The sequence below is a fragment of the Phyllostomus hastatus genome, unplaced genomic scaffold, assembly GCF_019186645.2.
Source record: "Phyllostomus hastatus isolate PE091 unplaced genomic scaffold, TTU_PhHast_1.1 phas_contig_81, whole genome shotgun sequence".
Lineage (NCBI taxonomy): Eukaryota > Metazoa > Chordata > Mammalia > Chiroptera > Phyllostomidae > Phyllostomus > Phyllostomus hastatus.
In genome coordinates, this window is record NW_025333962.1 from 2,499,966 (window position 1) to 2,521,658 (window position 21,693).

General features: G+C 51.3%; 2 protein-coding genes and 1 long non-coding RNA gene across 4 annotated transcripts; 1 reads left to right on the forward strand and 2 right to left on the reverse strand.

Annotated features, from left to right (window-relative positions):
* Positions 1 to 5,892: 5,892 nt before the first annotated feature.
* TRIM11 (tripartite motif containing 11) lies at positions 5,893 to 13,745 on the reverse strand. 2 transcript variants are annotated; one of them, XM_045850502.1, is made up of 7 exons: positions 13,169 to 13,745; positions 11,016 to 11,111; positions 10,582 to 10,812; positions 9,210 to 9,275; positions 8,484 to 8,506; positions 8,301 to 8,401; positions 5,893 to 7,871 (listed from the first exon to the last, which is right to left on the reverse strand). In XM_045850502.1, exons 1-7 carry the CDS (start codon positions 13,574 to 13,576, stop codon positions 7,324 to 7,326), a joined length of 1,473 nt encoding a protein of 490 aa, XP_045706458.1. In that variant the 5' UTR covers positions 13,577 to 13,745; the 3' UTR covers positions 5,893 to 7,323. The 2 variants fall into 2 exon arrangements, with proteins under 2 accessions (XP_045706458.1, XP_045706459.1); XM_045850503.1 differs by lacking the exon at positions 9,210 to 9,275.
* Positions 13,746 to 13,823: 78 nt separating this feature from the next.
* On the forward strand, positions 13,824 to 14,589 carry LOC123826534. The gene is made up of 2 exons (XR_006787086.1): positions 13,824 to 13,949; positions 14,378 to 14,589. It is a non-coding gene; the product is annotated as an uncharacterized LOC123826534 (long non-coding RNA).
* Positions 14,590 to 14,722: 133 nt separating this feature from the next.
* On the reverse strand, positions 14,723 to 19,609 carry TRIM17 (tripartite motif containing 17). The gene is made up of 6 exons (XM_045850504.1): positions 18,959 to 19,609; positions 17,669 to 17,764; positions 17,016 to 17,246; positions 15,737 to 15,759; positions 15,558 to 15,658; positions 14,723 to 15,286 (listed from the first exon to the last, which is right to left on the reverse strand). Exons 1-6 carry the CDS (start codon positions 19,385 to 19,387, stop codon positions 14,739 to 14,741), a joined length of 1,428 nt encoding a protein of 475 aa, XP_045706460.1. The 5' UTR covers positions 19,388 to 19,609; the 3' UTR covers positions 14,723 to 14,738.
* Positions 19,610 to 21,693: the final 2,084 nt, after the last annotated feature.

Genomic DNA, 21,693 nt, shown 5'->3' on the forward strand with positions numbered 1-21,693 from the left:
AGATTTTGTGCCCTGTGACTTCTGGTTTCTCCCAAAACTAAAATCACACTTGAAAGGGAAGAGATTTCAAGCCAGCGATGAGATTCAGGAAAATATGATGGGGCAGCTAATGATGTTTGAGAGGACTATATGAGGTCTGAAGGTGCCTATTTTAAATGGGACTGAGGCATCACTGTCCTATGTATGATGTTTCTTGTATCTTCTTCAATAAATGTCTCTATTTTTTATATTACATGGCTGGATACCTTCTGGACAGACCTTGTGTTTTTGCCTGTGCTTTTAACATCATATCTGAGACACCATTGCCAAATTCAATGTCATGAAGCTTTCCCCCTGTTTTCTTGCTCAATTACATATAATAGGAAAATGAGACTATGTCAAAATGTAAAATTTCTGCACATTAATGGAAATAATGATAAGAATTAAAATGCAACTTGTAGAATGGGAGAAGATATTTGCAAGCCACATATCTAGTAAGGCGTTAATATTCAGAATACACGACAAATTCCTATAACTCAACAATAAAAATAACCAGATTGAAAAATGGACAAAGGCCTTCAATAGGCATTTCTCCAAGAAAGCTAGCCAAATGGCAATACGCATAATGCTGAATATTACTAATCATTGGGGAAATGCAAATTAAAACCACAATGAGATATCACCTCACACCCATTAGGATGGCCACTATATAAAACAAAAAACAAAATAACAAGTGTTAGCAAGAATGTGGAGAGGAAGTCTCCACATGGAGGTGGGAATGTAAAATGCTATAGTTCCAATGTAATAGTAGAGAAACTCCTAAAAAATTAAAAATAGAATTACCACATGATCCAGAAATCCCACGTCAGCATGTATTTTGAAAATATTTGAAAAAAGATCTTGAAAAGATATCTGCACACCCATGTTCATTGTAGGGTTATTCACAATAGCCCAGAGGTAGAAAAATCACACATGTCAATTGACATGTAAATGGATAAAGGTGATATATACGTACATATGTATACATATATAGCGTATACATGCAGAATGAAATATCATTCTGTCTTAAGAAGAATAAAATCTTGTTATACGATATACTATGGATAAACCTTGAAGGCATTATGCTAAATGATATAATCCAGTCACAAGAAAACAAAAATTAATGAATCCACTTCTATAAGGTATCTAAAATAGTAGAATTCTTAGAAAGAGTAAGTAGAACGGTGGTGGCCAGTAGTGGGAGAGGGAAAAGAAGAGTTGTTGGTCAGTGTGTGTAGAATTTCAGCTTTGGTAGATAAAAAAGTTCTAGGTGTTGTTGAAAAACAGCATGTATATAGTTAATGCAACTGTGCTGTACACTTAAAAAGGTTAAGATGTTACATTTTATGTTATATGCATTTACCCCTGTTTAAAAAAAGTAGCAGTCACCTCAATACAAAAATAAAAATGTTAAAGACAGTATAATGGCAATGGTCCATTAAACAGAGACCATTAATAAGAAGACAAAAATTATAAACAATAAATAAGTGGAAATTCTAGAGTTGAAGAGTACGAAAACTGAAGTGAATAAATTAAAAAAGAGGGCTCAACAGCAGACTTGCAAAAGACAGAATTAGTGAACTTTAAGATGTATCAATACAGATGATCCAATCTGAAGAAGAAAAAAAGAAGAATAAGAACACTGAACAGAACCTCAGTGAACGGTGAGACACCAACATACATACTAACATACATGTACATGTGAGATCTGGAAAGTGAGAGGAGGTTAAAAACATGATGAAAGACATTAACATACACATCCGATAAACTCAATAAACTCCAAAAGGTAAACACGAAGAGACCCATATCCAGACACATTATAGTCAATTTAATGAAAGCCAAAAACAAAGGAAAAATTGTGAAAGCAGCAAGAGAAAACAATGTATCATATACAGGGGAACTTCAATAAGATTAACAGCTGATTTCTCATTAAAAACAGTGGGGGACAGAAGTACTGAGATAACACACTTAAAGAGCTAAAAGAAACAAAAACTGGATAAGAATTCCATAACTAGCAAAACTATCCTTCAACAATGAATATAAAATAATGATTTCCCAGACATATAAAAAACTGAGAGAATTTGCTGCTACTAAGCTTTTCTTACAAGAAATATTAAAGGACTAAAGGAAATTAAAACCAGATGAAACTCAAATCTACATGGAGAAATAAAAGGCATGGTAAACGTAAGTACATATGTTGACATAGAAGACAGTATCAATAAAACTTTCTTGACTGATATAAAAGCTAATCACATAAAACAATAATTATAAAGTTATATTGTTGGGATTATAATATATAAAGATATTGTATATGTGTGTATATATGTATGTATATATAAGTATACATATAAAGGTATATACACAGACACACACACGACAATAGCACAGAGAAGAGAGGGAGAAATGGACCTATTTTGGAAAAAGAAATTGACACCAGGCAGTAATGTGAATCCAGAGGAATGCCTTGTTTTCTTGAGAAATATAAGTAATGTTAATCTTTTACTGGTGTTGTCACCTCTGTAAATTAAAATCCCATGGGCACAATTGTTGATACAACAGAACACTCCACTGAAGAGCAACAGAACATACATTCTTGTCAGGTGCACATGGACCACTCTCCAGGATGGGCAGTGTTCCAGCCTATAAAACAGCAAAGTATGTGTTTTCACAATGATGGAGTTTAATCAGAAGTCAACAATAGAAGGAAATTTGGGAAAGCCTCAAATATTTGGAAATTAAGCAACATATTTCTAAATAATCTATGTGTCAAAAAAAGAAACACAAAGACAATTAGGAACTGTTTTGAGCTAGGAAAAATGAAAACATAAAAAATAATGGGATGCAACTGGAGCAGTGTACAATATAAAGGAAAATTTATAGCTGTAAATGCCTGTGTTAGAACAGGAGATCTGAAATCAATAACTTCAACTTTAAGAAAAATAGAAAAAGAAAAGCAACCTGAACCCCAAAACAAGCAAAAGAATGAGGATAATAAAGATGAAGGTAGAAATTACTGAAATGAAAATAAGGAAAAAAAATAGAGAATGCCGAATAAAATTTAAAAATTGTTCTTTGAAAAGATCAAAGTAATTTTCACAAAATGCTGGTTTTACTGACCAAGACAAAAAAAGACACAAATAACCACGTCAGAAATGAGACATCAGTACCAACCTTTTAATAATTAAAAGGATAATAAAATATTTTGAAGACCTTTATGCCAGAAAATTAGACCACATAAGTTAACTGGGAAAACTCCTAAAAAGAGAAAAATTACTTAAGAAATGAAAATCTGAACAGATCCATAGCAATTAAAGTGAAATAGTAATTTAAAACTTCCCATAAGGAAAAGCATAGGAAGGATGTGCTCACTGGAGAACTCCAAGAAACACTGAAGGTGAAATCAACAGCAATTCTTCACAAAACAGTGGGGAAGGGAACAAAGACCCACTCCCCTCGGAAAAACCACAGACTGGTGCCCCCCCCTCCACCCATGCACGAATGGAAAACTCCTGTACAAAACCTGAAACAAGATCTTTTTGAGGGGATGGGTGTTCTGAGCTTGAATTGTGGTCATGGAGGAATTAGTAAAAGTTACTGAATTACTAAAAATCACTTGAAACACCTGCATTCTATGGCGTGAAAATTGTTATCACAATAAAATTATTACCAAAAAAATAAGAGTGGTTGAGAGAGCAAGGTCTGGGCAGAACAAGGGTCCCTGGCAGGATGTGGGTGGGGGTCACGAGGGCACATAGGTGTCAGGACAGAGGAAGGAGGTGGGTGCTGGTGCTCGGATGGGGTGGAGGGTGAATGTAGATGCCTGGCCTCAAAGAGACATGGGGCTTGGCGGGGGGGGGGGGGCGGGTAGAGGCTAGGGAGCACCGAAGGTGTGCAGGGTTCACGGAGTGTGCCTAGGGACCTGGGGAAAGGCGCCTGGGGAGTGCGGAGCATATGGGGTAAGCATGGTGCACGGAAGGGTAGGTGGAAGGAGCGCAGAGGTTGTGGGGGTTGGGGCACTGGACATCGCACATAGTGAAGGTGGACAGAGGGGTCCGCCACGAAGACCTCATGGCTCCAGATGCCTCCAGAAAGGCTGGCTGGGGCACAGTCCTTGAGACCTCAAGCACAAGGCATCTCCTTCAAGTGTGGCCACAGTCTCCAGTCGGGGTGTGTGTGGGTGGAGTCTAGCCTGATTTCACCCGCACCTGGAGTGATGGTGCGTGTTCTTCAATGGGGAGTTTATGGAACTCGCTTAATTGTCCCTTTACAGGTCAAGGGAGGGGAGGGGACATGAGAAGCAGACAGTGAAGTTATTTAAAATCCAGCTCTGTTCTGGCAGTCCTGCCTCTCCTGCTGACTCTGGAACGGGTGCTACTGCGCAGACTTGCTGTCAGATTAGCTGAGTAAGACTTGTGGAATGGGAACAAATGAAGACCCTCTGTCTTAACATGATCCGGTAGAACACTCAAGAAGGGTCATAAGAGGGGGAAAAGGAGACATCAGGAACACCCACCCACTCAGGCCGAGCAGCTGTCTTTGTGTCTCAGATTGCCTTTTTTCCACACACTGGGATTGGAGCAGTCACACACACCTGGGGTGCCCCCCCGCCACCCCCGTGCATCCTGGTGTTTCCTTCACAGCACTTGTCATGCCCAGAATGCTCTTAAAAACTGTCACCTGAGGATATATTTATTGACTTCTGAGGGGTGGGCAAGTATCATTGACTTGAGAAATATCAGTTGCCTCCTGCATGTACCCTAAATAGGGAACAAACCTGCAACCCTTTGGTGTATGGGATTCTCCAACTAACCCGGCCACTCAGCCAGGGCCAGAAGGCTCATGTTTTAAACTGCTTTCCTCAGGCTCCCCCCTGTGGCCATTCTAGGCTCATAGAGAGCAATTATGGGATGGAAGCCCTGGTACCTGACCACATCTCACATCTGACATCTGGCTCCCTACCTCCATCCAACTTTATTTTCCTTGAGATTCTCATGACAGCCCCTGAGAGCTCCTGTCACTGTGGGACTCACCCACTGCCAGTGCAGGAGACACCCACTGGTAGTGCAGGGTGGGGGTTCCCACCCTCTGGGCCTTGGACCGCCACCAGTCTGGGTGTATTAAGAACTGGACTGCACAGGTCAGCTTGAACATAATGTGCTTGAATCATCCTGAAACCACACCACCCCTCCCACAAAAAAAACCTGTCATGAAAACAGTCCCTGGTGCCAAAGTTTGAGAACTGCTGGTATAAGGGACACCCGCTATTGGTGCAAGAAACACCAGCTGCTAGTGAAGACACTACTAAAGTAGGACAAGCTCACCAATACTGAAGAAATGCCCATTGTTAGTATTGGAGACTCACTGCTTGTTGGGACACATCTTCCTAGTCAGTATGAGAAGTTATCAGCTCTGTGGGCAGGATCTTTTCTGTTCACTGTGGTCTGTGGTGCCCTGAAAAGTGAAGGACCACCCTGTGGCCCACTGGCTCAGCAGGTAGAACACATGCAAAGTGCATTCAGCATGTGTGGATGGGCATCAAATATGCTCATTTCTTCTGTCACCTGGTGATGAATGGCTGAGCATTCTACTCCAAACATCCCAGTTTGGCAACAGGAACATTTGGGCTAGAAGCAGTTGACAAGAAACAGTAGAGAAGCTGCAAGCCCTACCTCCCTAAAATGTGGTGCCCCCTCTCCCCAGGAAGGACTGTGTCAGCATTAAGTTGACTCTGGGAAATCTACAGAACCCCCTAACCAGCCTTCCTACCCTCCTGTGACAGACGGTGTAGAAGCCAGAGTGCTAAGTTGCTGCTGAAGTTACTCAGTTTCCCTGGGTTTCTTCCATGTGCATGAGGTGAATGTATCAATAAACTTGTTTTTCTCACTGATCTTTTATTACAGGGCCACAAACAAGAATCACATGGGTAGGAGAGTATTTGCCTCCCCTCACAGTTGTCCAGCTTTGCTCCAGGGCCACAGCCAAGGTGTCCGGCCTGCTATTCTCGGGTGGTCATATACTCCTATGAGCTCTCATCCCTCGGCTGTCCCATCTCCTGGGTGGGTTCCAGTAGCCATTTGGGAAGTCCCCAACTTTAAAGTTCAAATATTGCTCCAGGCAGGAACCAACAAGTATCCTCAGATTCTCAACCCCATCCCAGCCGCATGGGAGTGAAAGATATGGGCAGTGAACTGGAGAGGAATGGGGAAACTTCCCCAGCCAGAAAAGTGGCAGACTCCTGGCTCCACAGAGAAAAACCTCCCATATATGTAATTTGAATGAATTGTGAAGATACTCAAAGTGGTACATACATAAAATAATGAAGTCCAATGGGAGAAACAGTAAATAAATAATCAAGGAATTAGCTATTGCACACCATGGAACCTAAAATTTTCAATCAGGTTATTTGAAAAAGAATTCTGTGGTAGCTGCATTAAATGACCAGGCAGCTGTTGTGTCCCCAACTGTGCTGTGAGTGCTGGCCTTGGCCAGACTCTCCCGCCCTCTCCTTACGACAGTGGGATCACAGACGAGATGTTAGTTTATTTACTGTGAGAGTGATCCTTACAACAGGTAATACCATCTTGGAGTGCAGAGATGCTGCACCATGTCTTCATGTGAAGAAGCACCGAAACAAGCCAAAACAAATCCCAGGTTCTTGCGGGGGGGCAGGGTGTAGCCTCACCCCTTCCCTAGGTAGAACCAGAACATCTTTCCGGAGCTAGTGCTCAGCTCTGAGGCAGGAAGGAGCACACTGAAGAACCCTGGGGTGGTCCATGCTGGTGGGCTTGAGATCCTGCACCCAAGATCTTCAGCCCCCTTGTGCAGCACTTTTTGCTCCAAGTGACCTTTCCCTGGCTTTTCCCATGCCCCCTCCTCTCCTGAGGACTGCTGTATCCTGATTAATGAGGTAGCCACACTCAGCACTATTTTCTAAGACCAGACCCTGAGATTGTTGGTTCACCTCCCAGCCTGCAACCTCACAGTACAGCAGTTCTCTGTGGGTGCAGCCCTGGGGCGGAAACCCCAGAAAGTTCCACAGGCCCTGGTGCCTCACCTCTGACCAGCTGGACTTGTGCAGAGCTCCCAGGACCCTCCCTCAGGCTCTGTGCTGCTGATGGGGGTCTCAACACAGGATGGCCACAGAGGGTCCCCTGGAAGATGTCACGAGCCCTGCACATGTTTGCACAGAGCTTCCTGGGAACTAGAGAGGGGTTTTACTATGCAGGCAAGACAGCACTGGGAACTTGTGCATGGCTCAGGATACCTTGAAGAGCCAAAGACAGGACAAGTTCCTGAGAGGCCTGTTCACTGGGGAGCCATCCTATTCCCATGCCCCACCTTGGGTCGGCAGATGGTCATGGGGGTAGGGCTGCTGGACAGTGGTGAGAAGAGGGCCCGCAATGTCCCTGAGAAAGGCGTCTGGGGGAAGGCATACAGGAGTGACCCGTCAGTGGCGCTGTAGAAGGCCAGGTGCCCAGCCTCATAGTCCAAGAAGATGCCCACGCGCTGGGGTGGGTCTCGCAGCGGGGCAAAGGCTCGCTCAGAGGAGTTGTAGGAGCCACCCAGGAACACCAGGATCCAGAACCCATTGCCAGCGAAGAGCTCGCCCTTCTCCTTGCGGTTGGCATTCTCTCTGCAGACACCCAGAGCCCAGCTGGCCCGCTCACCCACCTCCACCTCCCAGTAGTGGCGGCCTGAGCTCAGCGGCTCCCGGCCCAGCACGCAGGGCCCGGGGTCAAAGCGTTCGGGGCTGTCGGGCAGGGGCTGCCGCAGGTCCCCCCGCCGCACACTCTGCATGTCCTCCGACAGGACCAGCTCAGGGTTGGCAGTGCCAGGATCCAGTGTTATGTCCCCTGCAGACACAGCAGTGGTCACCCCTTGGGCCCCTTCCACCAACCTACATGAGGTCTGCCCTCAAACATCCTTGTAGCTGGCTAGAGTGACTGGCTGTAAAATGACTGCTCCCCTTCCTGTGACTTCCTTGGAAAGCTCACCTCACCACTTGCAACTCAACTCAGGATGTTCTGGAAAGTGGCCCCACACTGCTTTTCGATTCATTGTCCTGAGATTCAGGAGGAACCTGAGGGCTTTCTATGTCCACTCTCCAATCCCCAGAGTGTTCCAGCCCAGCTTTCATACTGGGCTCCCAGGCCCAGGGCCCACACAGGGGCCCTGACACCTGAGGGACTGACTCCCGCTTTTCCTAAACACACCAGGGCAGCCACTCCCTCTGGACCAGAGCTGTCTGGCCACACCCCCCCACCACACACCACAACACCCACCTTGGAACCTCCGCAGGGCCTCCACCAGCCCTGGGACCCTGCACACCGTCCTCATCTCCATGGGCACCACCTCGGGCGGCTGCAGCTTCACATCCTGGACCCTGGAGGGGCAACCAGGCATCACCCCCAGCACAAGCCCCCCCACACCCGACCGCCTTCCCGAGGGAAAGGCTGGGCTCCTACCTGTGCAGGGTGTCCATGATGTCCTGTGGGAGAGACATGTGGTATCAGTGCTTGTCACATGGTCCTGGCCCCACCTCTATGCTCCAGTGTCTCCCCCACCCCATATGGTCCCTGGTCTGTGCCAAGTATGTCCAGTTATGGGGACACTGAGAAGTTGGAACGCAGCCAGGCTGCAGTCCCAGCCCCATTCCCTCAATAAGGGGTGTTTGGCTGCCAGCTCACCCACCCAGAGCCTGGAGTACCCTCGGGTACTGGGGACAGGCCAGGTGCATCTAGGCCTCCGGGGGAGGGGGACCAGCTCTACCCCAGTCGGGAGCCTGGCCTACATGTGCCCACTGTTTCCTGTTTCCTGGCAGCTTCACCTGCTCCTGCGCCCTGTCTACCCTCCAGGCACCTGCCCAGCCTCCATTAATGGCCCAACTTTCAGATGCAGCCCCTTTGCCTAGGTGCTACTCTCCCAAATCACTGCATGAGCACATTTTACTCAGTGTCACCAGCTGACTGTAGCCCCCACATCTAACTGTTGGAGCCCCAATACCCAGGGCCTTGAACTGGGCTATATTTGGAGACTGCACTTCTTAAAGAGGCTATTAGGTTGAAATGATGTCACTCTGGTGGGCCCTAATGCTTGTGACCAGTGTCCTTATAGGAAGAAAAGATTGAGGACACAGACGCACACAGAGAGACAACCATATGCAGACACAGGGAAGATGGTGGTCTACATACCAAGGAGAAAGGCCTCAGGAGAACCAGCCCTGCCCACACCTGGATCTCATATTCCAGACTCCAGGACTGGGAAAAATAAATGTCTGTTACTTAAGCTACCCACCTGTGGCTTTTGTTACACAGCCTAAGCTGACAGAGACACTCTGTTATTTGGAATGGCAGCTCTTGGCAGCAAATACCTTGTCTTTTCTTTTTTTAAAGATTTTATTTATTTATCTTTATGGAGAAGGGAAGGAAAAAGAGGTAGAGAAACACTGATGTAAGAGATATATCAATCAGTTGCCTCTTGCACATGTCCCGTCCAGGGATCGAACCTGCAACCCAGGCATGTGCTCTGACTGGGAACTGGTGACCTCCGTGGGACAATGCCCCCCTCTCCCCCCACGAACCACATCGTCATTTGTCTGTCTTTCAAGAGCACTGCCTGGGAAATGGCAGGGACCCAGTCCACTTTGTCAACCAAATGAACCCCAAAAAAAGTCATTCTAACTGCAATGTACACCAGCTATTAGGCCAGACACCAAGATGCAAAGACAAGTAAGACGTTGAGCCCAATAAGGGCTCCTTTGGCGCAGGGGGGTGGGGGGGCGGGGTGCTCGCAGGAGATTTTACACACAGTAGTTCTGTCTGGGCAACATGAAACCTACCAGGTTTCAAAAAACAAGGGAGACTGGTGAGTTTCTAAAACCCAAGGATCATGAGAAGATAGTGCAGGCCTGGGAAATGCATGTGCAAAGGGCCTGGGTTGGGCTGGGTACAAAGTAGTTACAAACAACCATCCTTATTTGTTGCTGGATGCTGGGAAACAGGGCATTCTTGGCTGTCACAAGGCCTGGGGCTGCCCTCACCACTCAGGAGAGGGAAGGAGTGCCTCTGCCTAGGGGCAGGGGCAGGGGCAGGGGGCGTGGGCCTTAAAGAAAGACAGTTGCCCTCTGTGGAGACCACTTGGCCACTCTGGGCAACTCAGATGTGTCCTATTAGGAAAATGATATGTTCCCATGGAGGATGGCTGGGGGAAAGCCTGGAGGGACACCCAGGACCCTAGACTCAGGTGTAGCTGAGGCCTTGGGTGGTGGTCAATTAAGTCACCCAAACTTTCACTTCCTTCATCTCCCATGGAGTTCCTGGACAGGTGTCAACAGCAGTTCTCAGTGGGGTTGAGGATTCGTATCCATTCTCCAGCCATGCCCATAGGGACCTGCAGTCATACCTGGGATACTGGTCCTGCCCTCACCCCAGTACTTCACAGGTAGGACACAGAAGGTCCAGAAGAGGCCAAGGTCAGATGGCTTGCTCTGCCCAGGGCTTCCTCTTCCCTGCCAGCACCCTATCCTGGCACCCCATCTGTTTCCGCCCATGTTCCCACGCTCACCTGCAGCAGTCCCAGCGCCGGCAGTTGGCAGCGCCCCTCCAGCTCAGTGACAAGATCAGCCAGCTGGGCACTCTGCTGCCCAAGGCGTGCAACGCTCTCCTGCAGTGGGGGTAGCACCTCCAGCTCCTCCTCTTCCAGCCTTTGCAGCAGCTGTTGCTCTTCTTCCACCAGCAGGCAGCGCAGCCGCTCAAACTCTGTGCGCACGTTCTGCCGCTGGGTCTCTACCATCTTCTGCATGGGGCAGAGGGGGCTGGTGAGCCATCGGAAACCCACTACCAGCCCTCCCCCCAGCCACCATGGGGTGGGTTGAGGGTCTGGAGCAGGAGTGATGCCTTATGAGGAACATTAGTGTGAAGGACATGGGTGGCACCCAGCAGTGGGCACACCAGTGCCCCACCCCTCCAGCCCTGGGACCTAGGCACCCAGCCACCTGCCTGCCACAGTGCACAGATCTCCTTTGCCTGGGCCTGGAACAGCAGTGCATCCTCCATTTGCTTCTGCAGGTGGTTCAGGGACTTCTCCAGCTTGCCCTGCAGGGAGGTAAGGCCAGCCAGTGACCCCGCCCAGCCCCAGCCCCAGCCAAGCCTAACTTGACAGACAGGAGCCAGTGGTGGGAAACTATCAAGAACAAAAAGGACAGAGCAAACTCAATCTGCTAGGAGTTGCCTGCTCATGGTATGACCTCCAACCTCTCAGGCCAACCTGACCCCCTTGCCTGTTTTTAACTTTCTTCTACCTTTCCTTGCCTCCCAGCAACCTCTCCAGCCTGACTTTCTACTGCGTCACAGCCTTCTTTCCTGCACATCCCTTTGCTCCTGTGCCTGTCCGGGGCCTGCCAAGGTTCAGCTTCACCAGAAGAAACAAAGGGACACGTGGATCTGGCTGCCCTGGGCCTGACCTCAGGCAATACCCTACTGTTGACTTCAACCCTATTTACCACTGGCTCACTGGGGCATCCCCAGCATTAAGACAAAGTGGGCACCAGGGCAGTAGACAAAGTGGGCATACAGGAAGAACCCTCTACCTTCCTCCTTTCTGCCTAAAGGCAGGACATGAATATCCCATGAGAAGGGTGGCCTCCCTGTATCAGGAAGGGGACACATTCCTCAACAGAGATGAGGTGTCACTGTGAATATGCCTAAACTGACCTTACTAAAACAAAGCTGATTCTCCAGTGGTTCCCTTATATATTTCCTACTTCCTTTTCCACAAGTTATTGGCCCTAGAAGCCCAACCCGTGTCCTTTGTCTACTCACTTCTCCACAATTTATCATTCTCTCTGGAATATAAGCCCTTGAGTCTAATCCCTGATTTTGGTTTTTAAATTTTCTATGAACTCATACCACATAAAATTTAAGGCTAATAAAACTATGTCTTTCTATCTATTAACCTGTCAGTTGTCAGATTTACTTGTAAGCCTCAATCATGAACCTAACAGAATAGGGGAAAAGGTTTCCCCTCCCCTACTGTGGGGTTAAATGCTGCCCTCTGAGACTATCAGATCAGCTAGAAGGAGCCTCTGGAGAGCTGCTGGTCACTCTCTGATCTCACAGCCACTTTTGTACCCTGATCAGGGTGTTGGTGACAGAAGTGCAAACCTGCTGAACAAGAGCAGACAATCCTACGTGCATGTTAATACTTCAAACTGAGAGGAAAATCGGCAAGACAAGCTCGCTGACGTGAACTGGAGAATAGGTTTATTCTGGTGCCCCACAAGCTTGTTCCATGACAGCAATCAACTGGTCAGGTATCCATTCTAACACTGACTAAACTCTTACATAGCACACCTAGGCAAACACAGGCTACCAGCTATGACACAAAATGCAAGCCCATGTATCAATACCTGGGTTCCAGGAACAAACCCTGCAAAGGCAACAGGCCAGGTCAGCCAGGTGAGCTGTTTGCCCTGAGGCCGCCAGCAGAGAGGGGAGTGCTGGTATGGATTTGAAGGACATGCATTTCTACAACAGGCAAACAAGGCTTCTCAGCCTGGGGTCCAAGCCCAGCTGAGCCCTGGAGTGTCAGATGGCAGTGGTGACCCCAAGCACGCCATTCTGAAAGCCTGATGGGTTCTGGCGTCTGCCTCCCAGGACAAAGGCTCTGTCCCCCATTGTTCCCAACGTGTGGCTCCGAGATAGGTCCCTGCCTGCCTCCCATAGACTCTTCTCCCCAGGACTTCTTCTAACCCCCACGAGGGCCCCTGACTACACCCTCCCCCCCAAAATTGGCAGTCCTCATTAGTCCCTCCTGAGGGAAAGCCGCCTCTGAGGTTCTCTGCCCACTTTCTCCTGGTCTGTATTACATCCCAGCCACTGTTCAGTCACACTTGCCCAATACCGGCCCCAGACGGTGGGACCTCCCACCGTCACCCAGGGACTTCAGCCTTAAAGAGAATGCCTCCTTCCCCCAGGTCCCCACGCTGGCTTCCCCACTGGTGAGTGGTGCCTCAGCACCGCAAAAGTGCTTGTCTGGGTCAGGCTGAGCTCCTACCAAACCCCAGGCCAGACCGCATTCTCCCGACCAGAGCCAGGCTGCGCACAACCCACCCATAGCAGGCCACATCCCTGGCACCGCCCTCACCGCGCACCTTGAGGTCCTCGGCTGCGTCCTGCAGCGGGCGTATGCGATGCGCCCAATGCTCCCCAGAGCGCTCGCAGGCCGCGCACAGCAGGCGCAGCTCATCCGCGCAGAAAGACGCCAGCGGCTCGCGGTGCGCAGCACACACGCCCTGCGGGACAGGTGACGGCGGGTGCAGGCGTCGCGCCATCTCGGCCATCTTGGCGACAGCGCGGTTGGGCCGCAGATTCCGCTGCGGGGACAACTCACGGCACTCCGGGCAAGCGTATGGGCCCTCGGGCTGGCCCCAACAGCGCCGGATGCACTCGCGGCAGAAGTTGTGGCCGCAGTCTGTCATCACCGGGTCGGTGTAGTAGTCTAGGCAAATGGCGCAGGTGGCCTCCTCCTGGAGATTGGTGGACACGTCGGTGGCGGCCATGGTGCCGGGGGACGGAGGAAGACGCGCTCTCCGCCGGGACTTTAGGGAGCTGGCGGAGGCCGGGGGCACTCTGGAAACCTGCGGGCGCGGGGCCTCTGGTAACGGGAGGCGCAGAAGACACCGAGCAGTGGAGCTCCGGGATGCGGGAAGGAAGAAGAGCCGTAGCGGAAGCCGGAAGCAGCTGTTTTTTTTTTTTTTTTTGGAAACTCACTTTAGTCCCGGATTGGTTGTGTTCTGTCACGAGGCCCGCAGGCGAGACCGAAGTGGAAGCTGCTCGCCTGCAGACCTAGCGTCCACGCTGCCGCCCGCGTGCGGTTTTTGTGCCTCCTGCTCGCTCAGCTGTAGGGCAGCCTGGCCACTTGCTCAGGTTCGGGTAAGGATGGGGTGCAGCGGCCCGGCCAGCGGGGCGCCCCGCACAGTCACGCAGTGCGGCGACCCAGAGGCCTAGGGTGACCCCGAACCATCCCCGTGTGCCCTCTGGCGGGTGCCACAGACGGGACACAATGGGGGAGGGGTTCTGCCCCTGGGGATTCTGGTCTTGTTGGGGAAGGAGTGCATGACCTGAATGCGGGGGTGCTAGTGACTGTTACAGGGCTGTTATTGCACCTGGAACTGCGAGGATGAGGTAGGGAGTGAAAGGAAAGGACCGCCCCGCCCACACACACCCCCATGATCTTTACTCTTTGAATTTTACACCCGCCCCCCCTGCAAATGCAACTTAAGGGAATGATGGGGTGGGCAGCTGTAAGGTTTTTATGGGTTCACCCTGAAAAGTCATACTTTCTTGTTTCCCCTGTGAAGGGCCCGTATATGGAACTGATGATGACAAGGAAGGTGAACCCCTCAGGCCACAGCTATACCTATAATAACCCGAACTCAGCGGCCCCAGTGAGTGGTTGGTGAAGGATATGACTACAGAAAACTACAGCGCACTGGCCTGGTTTGTAGATATGTACTCAGAGACTGGTATGAGTTCCCTCTGAGGCACCTGGGAATACAGTCTCAACATTTAACTGCTTTAATCACAATTAGATTCTGGCACCAGGAGCCCCTTGGAACCACCGTGGGTCTCCACCTAAGATAAGTGTGGCAGGTGGCCATGCTGAACAGGACCACCTCACCCTCTGAAGAAAGCGTGTGCCTTCGCTCTCTGCCTGCATGCCTATCCCTTCACCCATAGCGTCACTGTAGAGATGACCATCTGGCCAGATTTGGGGGCCCCGAGGCAGAAGAAAGGCTGCAGGGGGCCTGGGAAGGCAGACTGGGCATAGGTGTGCAGGTGGGACCCACCGCTTGCATTGTAGAAAGACACCTCCCCAGCCTCAAAGTCCAGGAAGATGCCCACGTGGCTGGGGGGCTCTGTCAGCGTGATGGGGGGCAGGGTTGACACGGGGGGCACATACTTCTTTCCCTTGCACAGCTGCACCACCCAGAATCCGTTTTCGGGGGACTTGGGGACCCTATCCTTCCGGCTGACATTGTCCCTGCACACACCCAGAGCCCACAGTGCATCCCCAGTGAGGTTCATGCCCACCTCCCAATAGTGCCGCCCTGAGCAGAAGGTCTGGTGGCCCACTGCACAGGGGTAGGCCAGGAACCTGTCCTTGCTGCAGGGCATGCCTTCTGGTGGGGTACTGAGGTAGCATCTCTGGCGGCTCTCATACAGGAGGAGGTAGGGGTACGCTGTGGCAGGGTCAGGCACCACGTTCTCTGCAGACAGGCGCAGCAACGAGGATGGGGGTGAATCATCCCTATTCTCCCTGACTACTCCCTCCCAGTCCTCCCCTTGGCCAACTCCAGCTGTGAGCCTGGGTCCCTGCTTGGGCCATACTCCAGTGGTCGATATTGGTGGTGCCAAGGAGATGAGCTGGGGGCCATTTGGGCATCTCCTGGGAGTGGCCAGTAAGGGTAGAGTGTGAATGACCAGTGAATATCAACACCCCCAAGGGTGGTCCCAGCTGAGAGAACAGGCCCCACATACCTTGGAAGCTCTTGAGCACTTCTATCTGCCCAGGGACTCTGCAGACAGTCCTCAGTGCGATGGGGGTGGCCTCTGGGTACTGCACACTCACGCTGTTCCTGCTCCAGAAGGGACAGGTATGCTGTCCCCTCTGGCCACATGCGAAGCCCTCCCTGCCTCCATATCAGGTGGTCATCTACCTGTCCAGTGACTCCTTCATATCCTGCAAAAACAGGGAGGGAGATCCATGATGCCTTGTTAGGAATGTGGGGCATCCCCAAACACCATGTGTGGACATTTCTGGCTTGCGGAGCAAGAATGTGTAATGCTTTCCCATGACCTCTCCCAGTTTCCTGAGTGGATCCCTATCTTTTGGCTGCCCAGGCTTCCTGCTGCTCCCCTGCATGGGAGCATGGACATGGAAACTGTCCTGCTTTCAATGGCAGGGAAGGCATAGGAGACCCAAGGTTGCCCTCACATTGTAGGCCTGTATTCAGAAGTGTGTAGGGGGTGGTGAACAAGCTGCTTTTTACTAGAAGACCAAGTATTCCCCAAAGTTGGGGCAAGCGCATAGTCTGTTAACTAAACCAGGACACTTACTGGGGACAAAACCCAAGATGCCAGGACAACAGGCATGAAACGGGCTGGCCTTGCACATGGCATCTGCTTCAGTTGTATAAATACACTGAATGTGTAATGGCTCACAATGTGAGATATTTTTTTTTTTTTTGCTATGGGTCCTGTCATTCCACACAGTTGAGCCAGTTACCCACCTGCTGGGCAACACAATCACTCCCACTTCTCAGGCCTCAAAATGCAGGCCCATCCCCAGCACCTTCTCCCCCATTCCAAATCCTCTCAGATGGATTCAAATGACTTTCTCCTGCCTTGAATTTACCAGGCCTGAGATGGCTGGTGTGTCCCTGCCTCACATCACCATGTGAATGACTGCTGCCCCTGGGCTACAGCCCCTGGACTAGGAATGAAATGCAGAAAGAACACAGGTGGCAGAAACCTGTCAGGCTGATTGTGTCCCCCATATCCACGTGTTGGAACCCAGCCCCCAGGACCTCAGATGAGGCTGTATGTGGAGATGGGGCCTTGCAGAGGTGATGAGGGTGAAATGAGGTCCCTAGGGAGGGCCATAATCCAGTGTGACTTGGTGTCCTTAGAAGATCGAGACAGATGCAGAGGGATGACCATATGAGGACACAGGTAGGAGATGGCTATCCAGACACCAAGGAGAGATGCCTCAGGAAGCAATTTTGTCCCCACCTGGATCCCTGACTTTCAGCCTCCAGGACTGTGAAAAAATAAATGTCCTTTTAAGCCCCCAGCCTGTGGTATCTGTTATGCAGCTCTGAGCTGACAGAGATGGAGCCTTCCCTGTTGATGTCTATTTGTGCCAGCAGGCCAACCACACCCAGCCAGAGCCTGTGCACCCTCCACCCTGAAGTCAGGTTAGCAGGTGCTCCTCACTCGTAGCATTTGCAAGGGCTCCCGCTTGCTACGGTCCTCCAGCTGCAGTAGGAGTGTCTCTAGGGAGCAGCTCTGCTGCTCTAATGCAGCCATACTCTGCTGCAGCCTGGCTGCCGTGTCTTCCTCTTCCTGCCTCAGGGCCTGCAGGAGGTGCTGCTCCTCCTCCACCAGAAGGACAGCCATCTTCTTAAACTCCATCATGACTCGCTGTCTCCGCTCCTGCACCTTCTCCTGCAGGGCAGGGGCTGGAGGTGAGGCATTTCCATGGGGACTGCCACCCTATGTCCACTCATGCCCAACTTTAGTCAACTTGTAGGGGCCACTTCAGGGATGCTGACATGTCTCCCTGGGCCCTGTGATCCACAGAAAACCAGCACAGCTGGCAAGCAGGGGCCACACAGAGCCCCCATCACTGTGTGGTGATAACATGGGCCCCAAATGACAGCCTCCAGGTATGTGTGTCTCAGTCCCTGCATCTCCAAAATGGCCAGTCTGGGCCAAGTACACATGTGCAGTCCTGATTCTAGGGGGAGTTCTGTGCTCTTGTCCACATGTGACAGTGAGTCCCATCTCGAGGGTCTGCAGGTACTGGAGGCCCTGTGGTGCCCTGGGGCCTGGCCAGGCTTTCCCGCTGGCTTCTCACCAGCACTTGCCTGCCACTTGGCCAAGGCTTGCTGCTCCCTTGTCTGCAACTTCTGGGTCTTCTCCATCTCCTCCCGCAGGTGCTCCATGTCATCTTCCAGCTTCAGCTGCAAACAACAGACCAGGGGATGGGGGTTGGAGGCCCCTATACACCCACATCGGGAGGTGCTCTCTGAAGCTGCACCCTAAGGGGGATGGAAATATACCACCCCAAAATAAGCCCCTTGGGCAGGAGAATTATTTTGAGCTGGAGGCAAATGAGAATCTACAGATGCAGAAATGCCTTCTGTGGCTCCCAATATGTGACTAAAAGAAACTGCTAAGAACTGAGGGCTGCCATGAATCTGCCTCCCAGGGAAGTTTTATGGCCATGATGGGGGTAAAAAGTGGGTACCAAGAGGGACCTACACTGATGAACCTTATCTTTCATTAGTTTCCCCAAAATATTTACATTCTGTCAATGATTTAAATGTTCATGTTCCCTCAAATTAACAGGTTATATCCTAATACCCAAGGCATCGGAGGTGGGGCCTTTGGGAGATGATGATGGCACCAGTGGGGAGCCCTCAGGAATGGGTGGTGTCAGTGCCCTAGTGAGACCTTAGAGCTCCCAGCCCCTTGCTCCCTGTGAGGACAATGAGAAATCTGCTGTCTGTGAACCAGGAAGGGGCCGCACCTGACCCTGCTGGTGCCATGTTCTTAGACTTCCAGCCCCCAAAACTATGAGCTCTCTGAAATTCTTGCTGTTTATAGCCACCAGGTCTTGAGTTCTGTGATGGCAGCTGGAGTGAACCAAGACACCTTTCCCAGTTTGCTCCCCTTGGGATCCTGTTACCTTTCTTTCCCTTTGTCTCTTCTCTCCAAATGTGTTGTTCCTTGTTCAGATGCTAGACAACCCAGGTTCTAAAACTACCTGTTATTGGTTGCTGTGGTTTCTTCCCTGTGAAGTACATGGACTACACATGTTAACAGTTCGCCTTTCTTCCCTTGATATATCTTTTTTAGTCTAATTTAGGATGGAAGGAAAAGACTTTTTCTTCCCCTACAGAAGGTCACCTGGCCTGCCCATACAGACAGCTTCAAGGCCACCTTGTCAGCCTGGGTTCCTGAATAACTGGAGAGGATGCCTACCTGGCCAGCCACCTGCCTACTTTGTTGTGGGGGGTGCAGACACTTCCACCATGGGGGCCCGCATATGGGGCTATTTGTTATAAGGTTCATTCTCCTGCCTGACTGACACTGCTTGACACATGTGCCCTTGGGCCTCATTGGCCCCTGCAGCCCCTCATCCCTGGGCCCACCTTGTGCTCCTGCACAGCCTCCTCCACTGGGACCACCCTGTGGGCCCGGTGTTCCCGAGACTCCCTGCAGACCACACAGATGGGGCTCTGGTCATCTTCACAGAAGAGTTTGAGGACCTCCTGGTGCACCTTGCACAGGTCCCTGCTCTGGAGGCCTGGGTGCTGCCGTGCCATCTCAGCCACCTTGGTCAGCAGACGATTGGGCCGCAGGTTCCTCTGGGGGGACAGCTCACGGCACTCAGGGCAAGGGAAGGTGCCCCTGCGTTTCCTCCTGCCCTTCTTGCCTTTGGCCTTCTCCCAGGTCAGCCGGATGCACTCGCGGCAGAAGTTGTGGCCACAGGTGGTCATTACAGGGTCGGTGAAGTAGTCGAGGCAGATGGAACATGTTGCCTCTTCCTGCAGCTTTCTGGCAAGTTCCACGGCATCCATAGCCCCTGGGAAAGAAACAGAGCACCCCGCTGCACCCTCTGCCCAGAGCTCCAGGCACTTGAGCTGTCCTCTTAGAGGGGCCTGAACACAGGGTCCTGTTGGGGTACCTGAATTGTCTGCAGTAAGAGGCACAGGTGCCTGTCTTGAAGCTGACAACGAGCCTTTCCACAGCCAAACCAGCCAGGCTCCCCTGAGCTACCAGTCTCTGCCCAGTCACACCCAGTTTTATTCCACTTGGAGCCCTGGCCCCCACTGAGACTTATGATCTAGTCCAGCATCCCCCATCTCCCCCAGCAGGATGAATGTGCAGGAATCCTGCTAGGCCAGTTTGGTAAGAAGATCCCTCCCCATCTTTCTAGTGATTTTCCATCACTAACTCCCTTTTCACTAATGCCCTTGGCCACTCATCCCCACTATGTGGGCTGAATTCACAGGTGGCCCCATCTTCCTTCCTATTGCAGTAGCCTTGAATAAAGTCTTCCTTCCCAGTTGAACAAGTGTCGGAATCAGTTTCTCTTTAACAGGACATCCATGCAAAAAGGAAAAGGGGACTCTAAGAAGAAAAATCAGAGCTGGCAAAGTTATCTGCTTGACCAAACTCTGCTCAGGCTCCCGGAACTTTCCAAAGAGGCCCTGGGCTTTCATGTTTGTCTCTGCATTGTCCAAGTTTAGTAAGAATCCCAATTTGTGGGTTTAGACAGAAGCCCCCTACCCAGATGTTTCCTCTTAGTAATTTTACATCCCCAACCCCATCCTGCACCTTGGCCATAAATCCCCACTGGCTCACTCTATATTCAGAGTTGAGCTTTCTATGGGTTTCTATGTTGTTCCCCTACTGCAGTAGTCCTGAGTAAAATGTTTCTACTGCTCTACAGTTCAACTCTGGCTTTCTTTGCAAGGTGCCGTGCAGAAAAGGCACACAATTATTCATGCATGTACATAGTACATATGCACATGTACAGGCACACAAACATGAGCATATGCATGCACACAGCATGTACACGCACACAACATGTACATGCACACACTTTGGCATTTGAATACCCACATCCTTATCCAGTGCAGATTCAAAGCCTCCCCATGCACCTCATAGGGTGGTCACTAGGTGAGTCAGAAGATCTGAAAATCGTTTCTAAATCACAGCACTATCCAGGACTTCCTTTCCTGCCATCACCCTGAGCGATGGCTCAGATTCCAGACAGTGTGAGTTCACTTTGTGGAAGCTGGCTCTCTCTGTGCAGAGCCCTTAGGGTCAGTCTTGCCTCTGCTGCCCACCCACCTGAAGGCGCAGGACTGCCTGCTTGGTCATGGTCTCTGGTTTAGGCTCAGGGGAAGCAGGCCAAGGAGTCCGGGTCAGTGAGGGTGGACCCGGCACCCTCTGTCCCAGGGAGCTTCTGTGATTCCGGCTATACAAGGTGACCCTTCTGCTTCCAACTGATAACCACCTTCAAAGCCAGGACCCCAGGGTACCGGATGGGGCTACCACCTCCCGCCTCTGGATGGCCTGGCACTTACCAGGGAGCGGGGTACATGCCGCTGCGGACGGCGAGCGCAAACAAGGCCCCAAAAAGCCTGCACTTGTGCCACAGAGACTGTCAAGGGTGGGGGGTGTCAGTGGCCGCGGGGGCACAGGCTTTGTGGCGTCAGCAGGGGTGGAGAGGCTGCAGGGGTTGAGTGTGTGCGTGCTCGGTTGCAGGAAGCAGAGGTGGGCGGAGTTACGGTGCTCCCGGCACCCAGGGGATGGAGGCTTGTGGACCCGCAGGGGTGGGAGCGGACTTGGCCAGGGATGAAAAGTGGAAGAGCCGTGTCCCGGGTAAGGGTGGGGTTTGGAGCAGACTAACATGGATGGGCCAAGGTGGAAAGGGACTGTAGCCTTGTCTCGGCATGCAGGTAGACGATTTGAGGAGCAGGGGGTGGACACCTGGCCTGCGTGACAGAGAAAACTTTCAGAGGAGGAGGGAAGAGCAGCTTGGGAGGAGAGAGAGCGTTGGGAGGGAGGCGAGGGTGGACAGGGCAGCAGAAACCCACGCCCGGTTGGGAAGGTGACAGTGGTCGTTGGGAGAGGTGATGAGAGTTGCGGGCCCCAGGGGACCCCAGAAGCACCGGGTGAGGAGAGAGGGCCACAACCGGGCCCCGGGTTAGGACAGGCGGGCCGGGTTTAGAGGGGAACTGGGCAGGGGGTGCCCCTGGGGTCTTACCAGAGCCTGGAGATGGTTTTGCTGGGTTGCTGCCTCCCAACACTAACCTAGCCATGGCTGCTGGCTGCACACACCTCAAGTTCTAGCTCTTGGGGAGCCAACAGATGA

What these genes read in the sequence shown, in the direction of transcription:
- TRIM11 (XM_045850502.1), bottom strand. Translation starts at nt 13,576, where the DNA reads ATGGCCGCCACCGACGTGTCCACCAATCTCCAGGAGGAGGCCACCTGC. An exon ending in TCCTGAGGCCTTTCTCCTTG is followed by an intron (nt 8,507 to 9,209) that starts GTATGTAGACCA and finishes TCTCTCCCACAG; the next exon opens with GACATCATGGACACCCTGCA. An exon ending in ATCATGGACACCCTGCACAG is followed by an intron (nt 8,402 to 8,483) that starts GTAGGAGCCCAG and finishes TTGCCCCTCCAG; the next exon opens with GGTCCAGGATGTGAAGCTGC.
- TRIM17 (XM_045850504.1), bottom strand. Translation starts at nt 19,387, where the DNA reads ATGGATGCCGTGGAACTTGCCAGAAAGCTGCAGGAAGAGGCAACATGT. An exon ending in AGGCTGTGCAGGAGCACAAG is followed by an intron (nt 17,765 to 18,958) that starts GTGGGCCCAGGG and finishes TGTTGTTTGCAG; the next exon opens with CTGAAGCTGGAAGATGACAT. An exon ending in AAGCCTTGGCCAAGTGGCAG is followed by an intron (nt 17,247 to 17,668) that starts GCAAGTGCTGGT and finishes CCTGCCCTGCAG; the next exon opens with GAGAAGGTGCAGGAGCGGAG.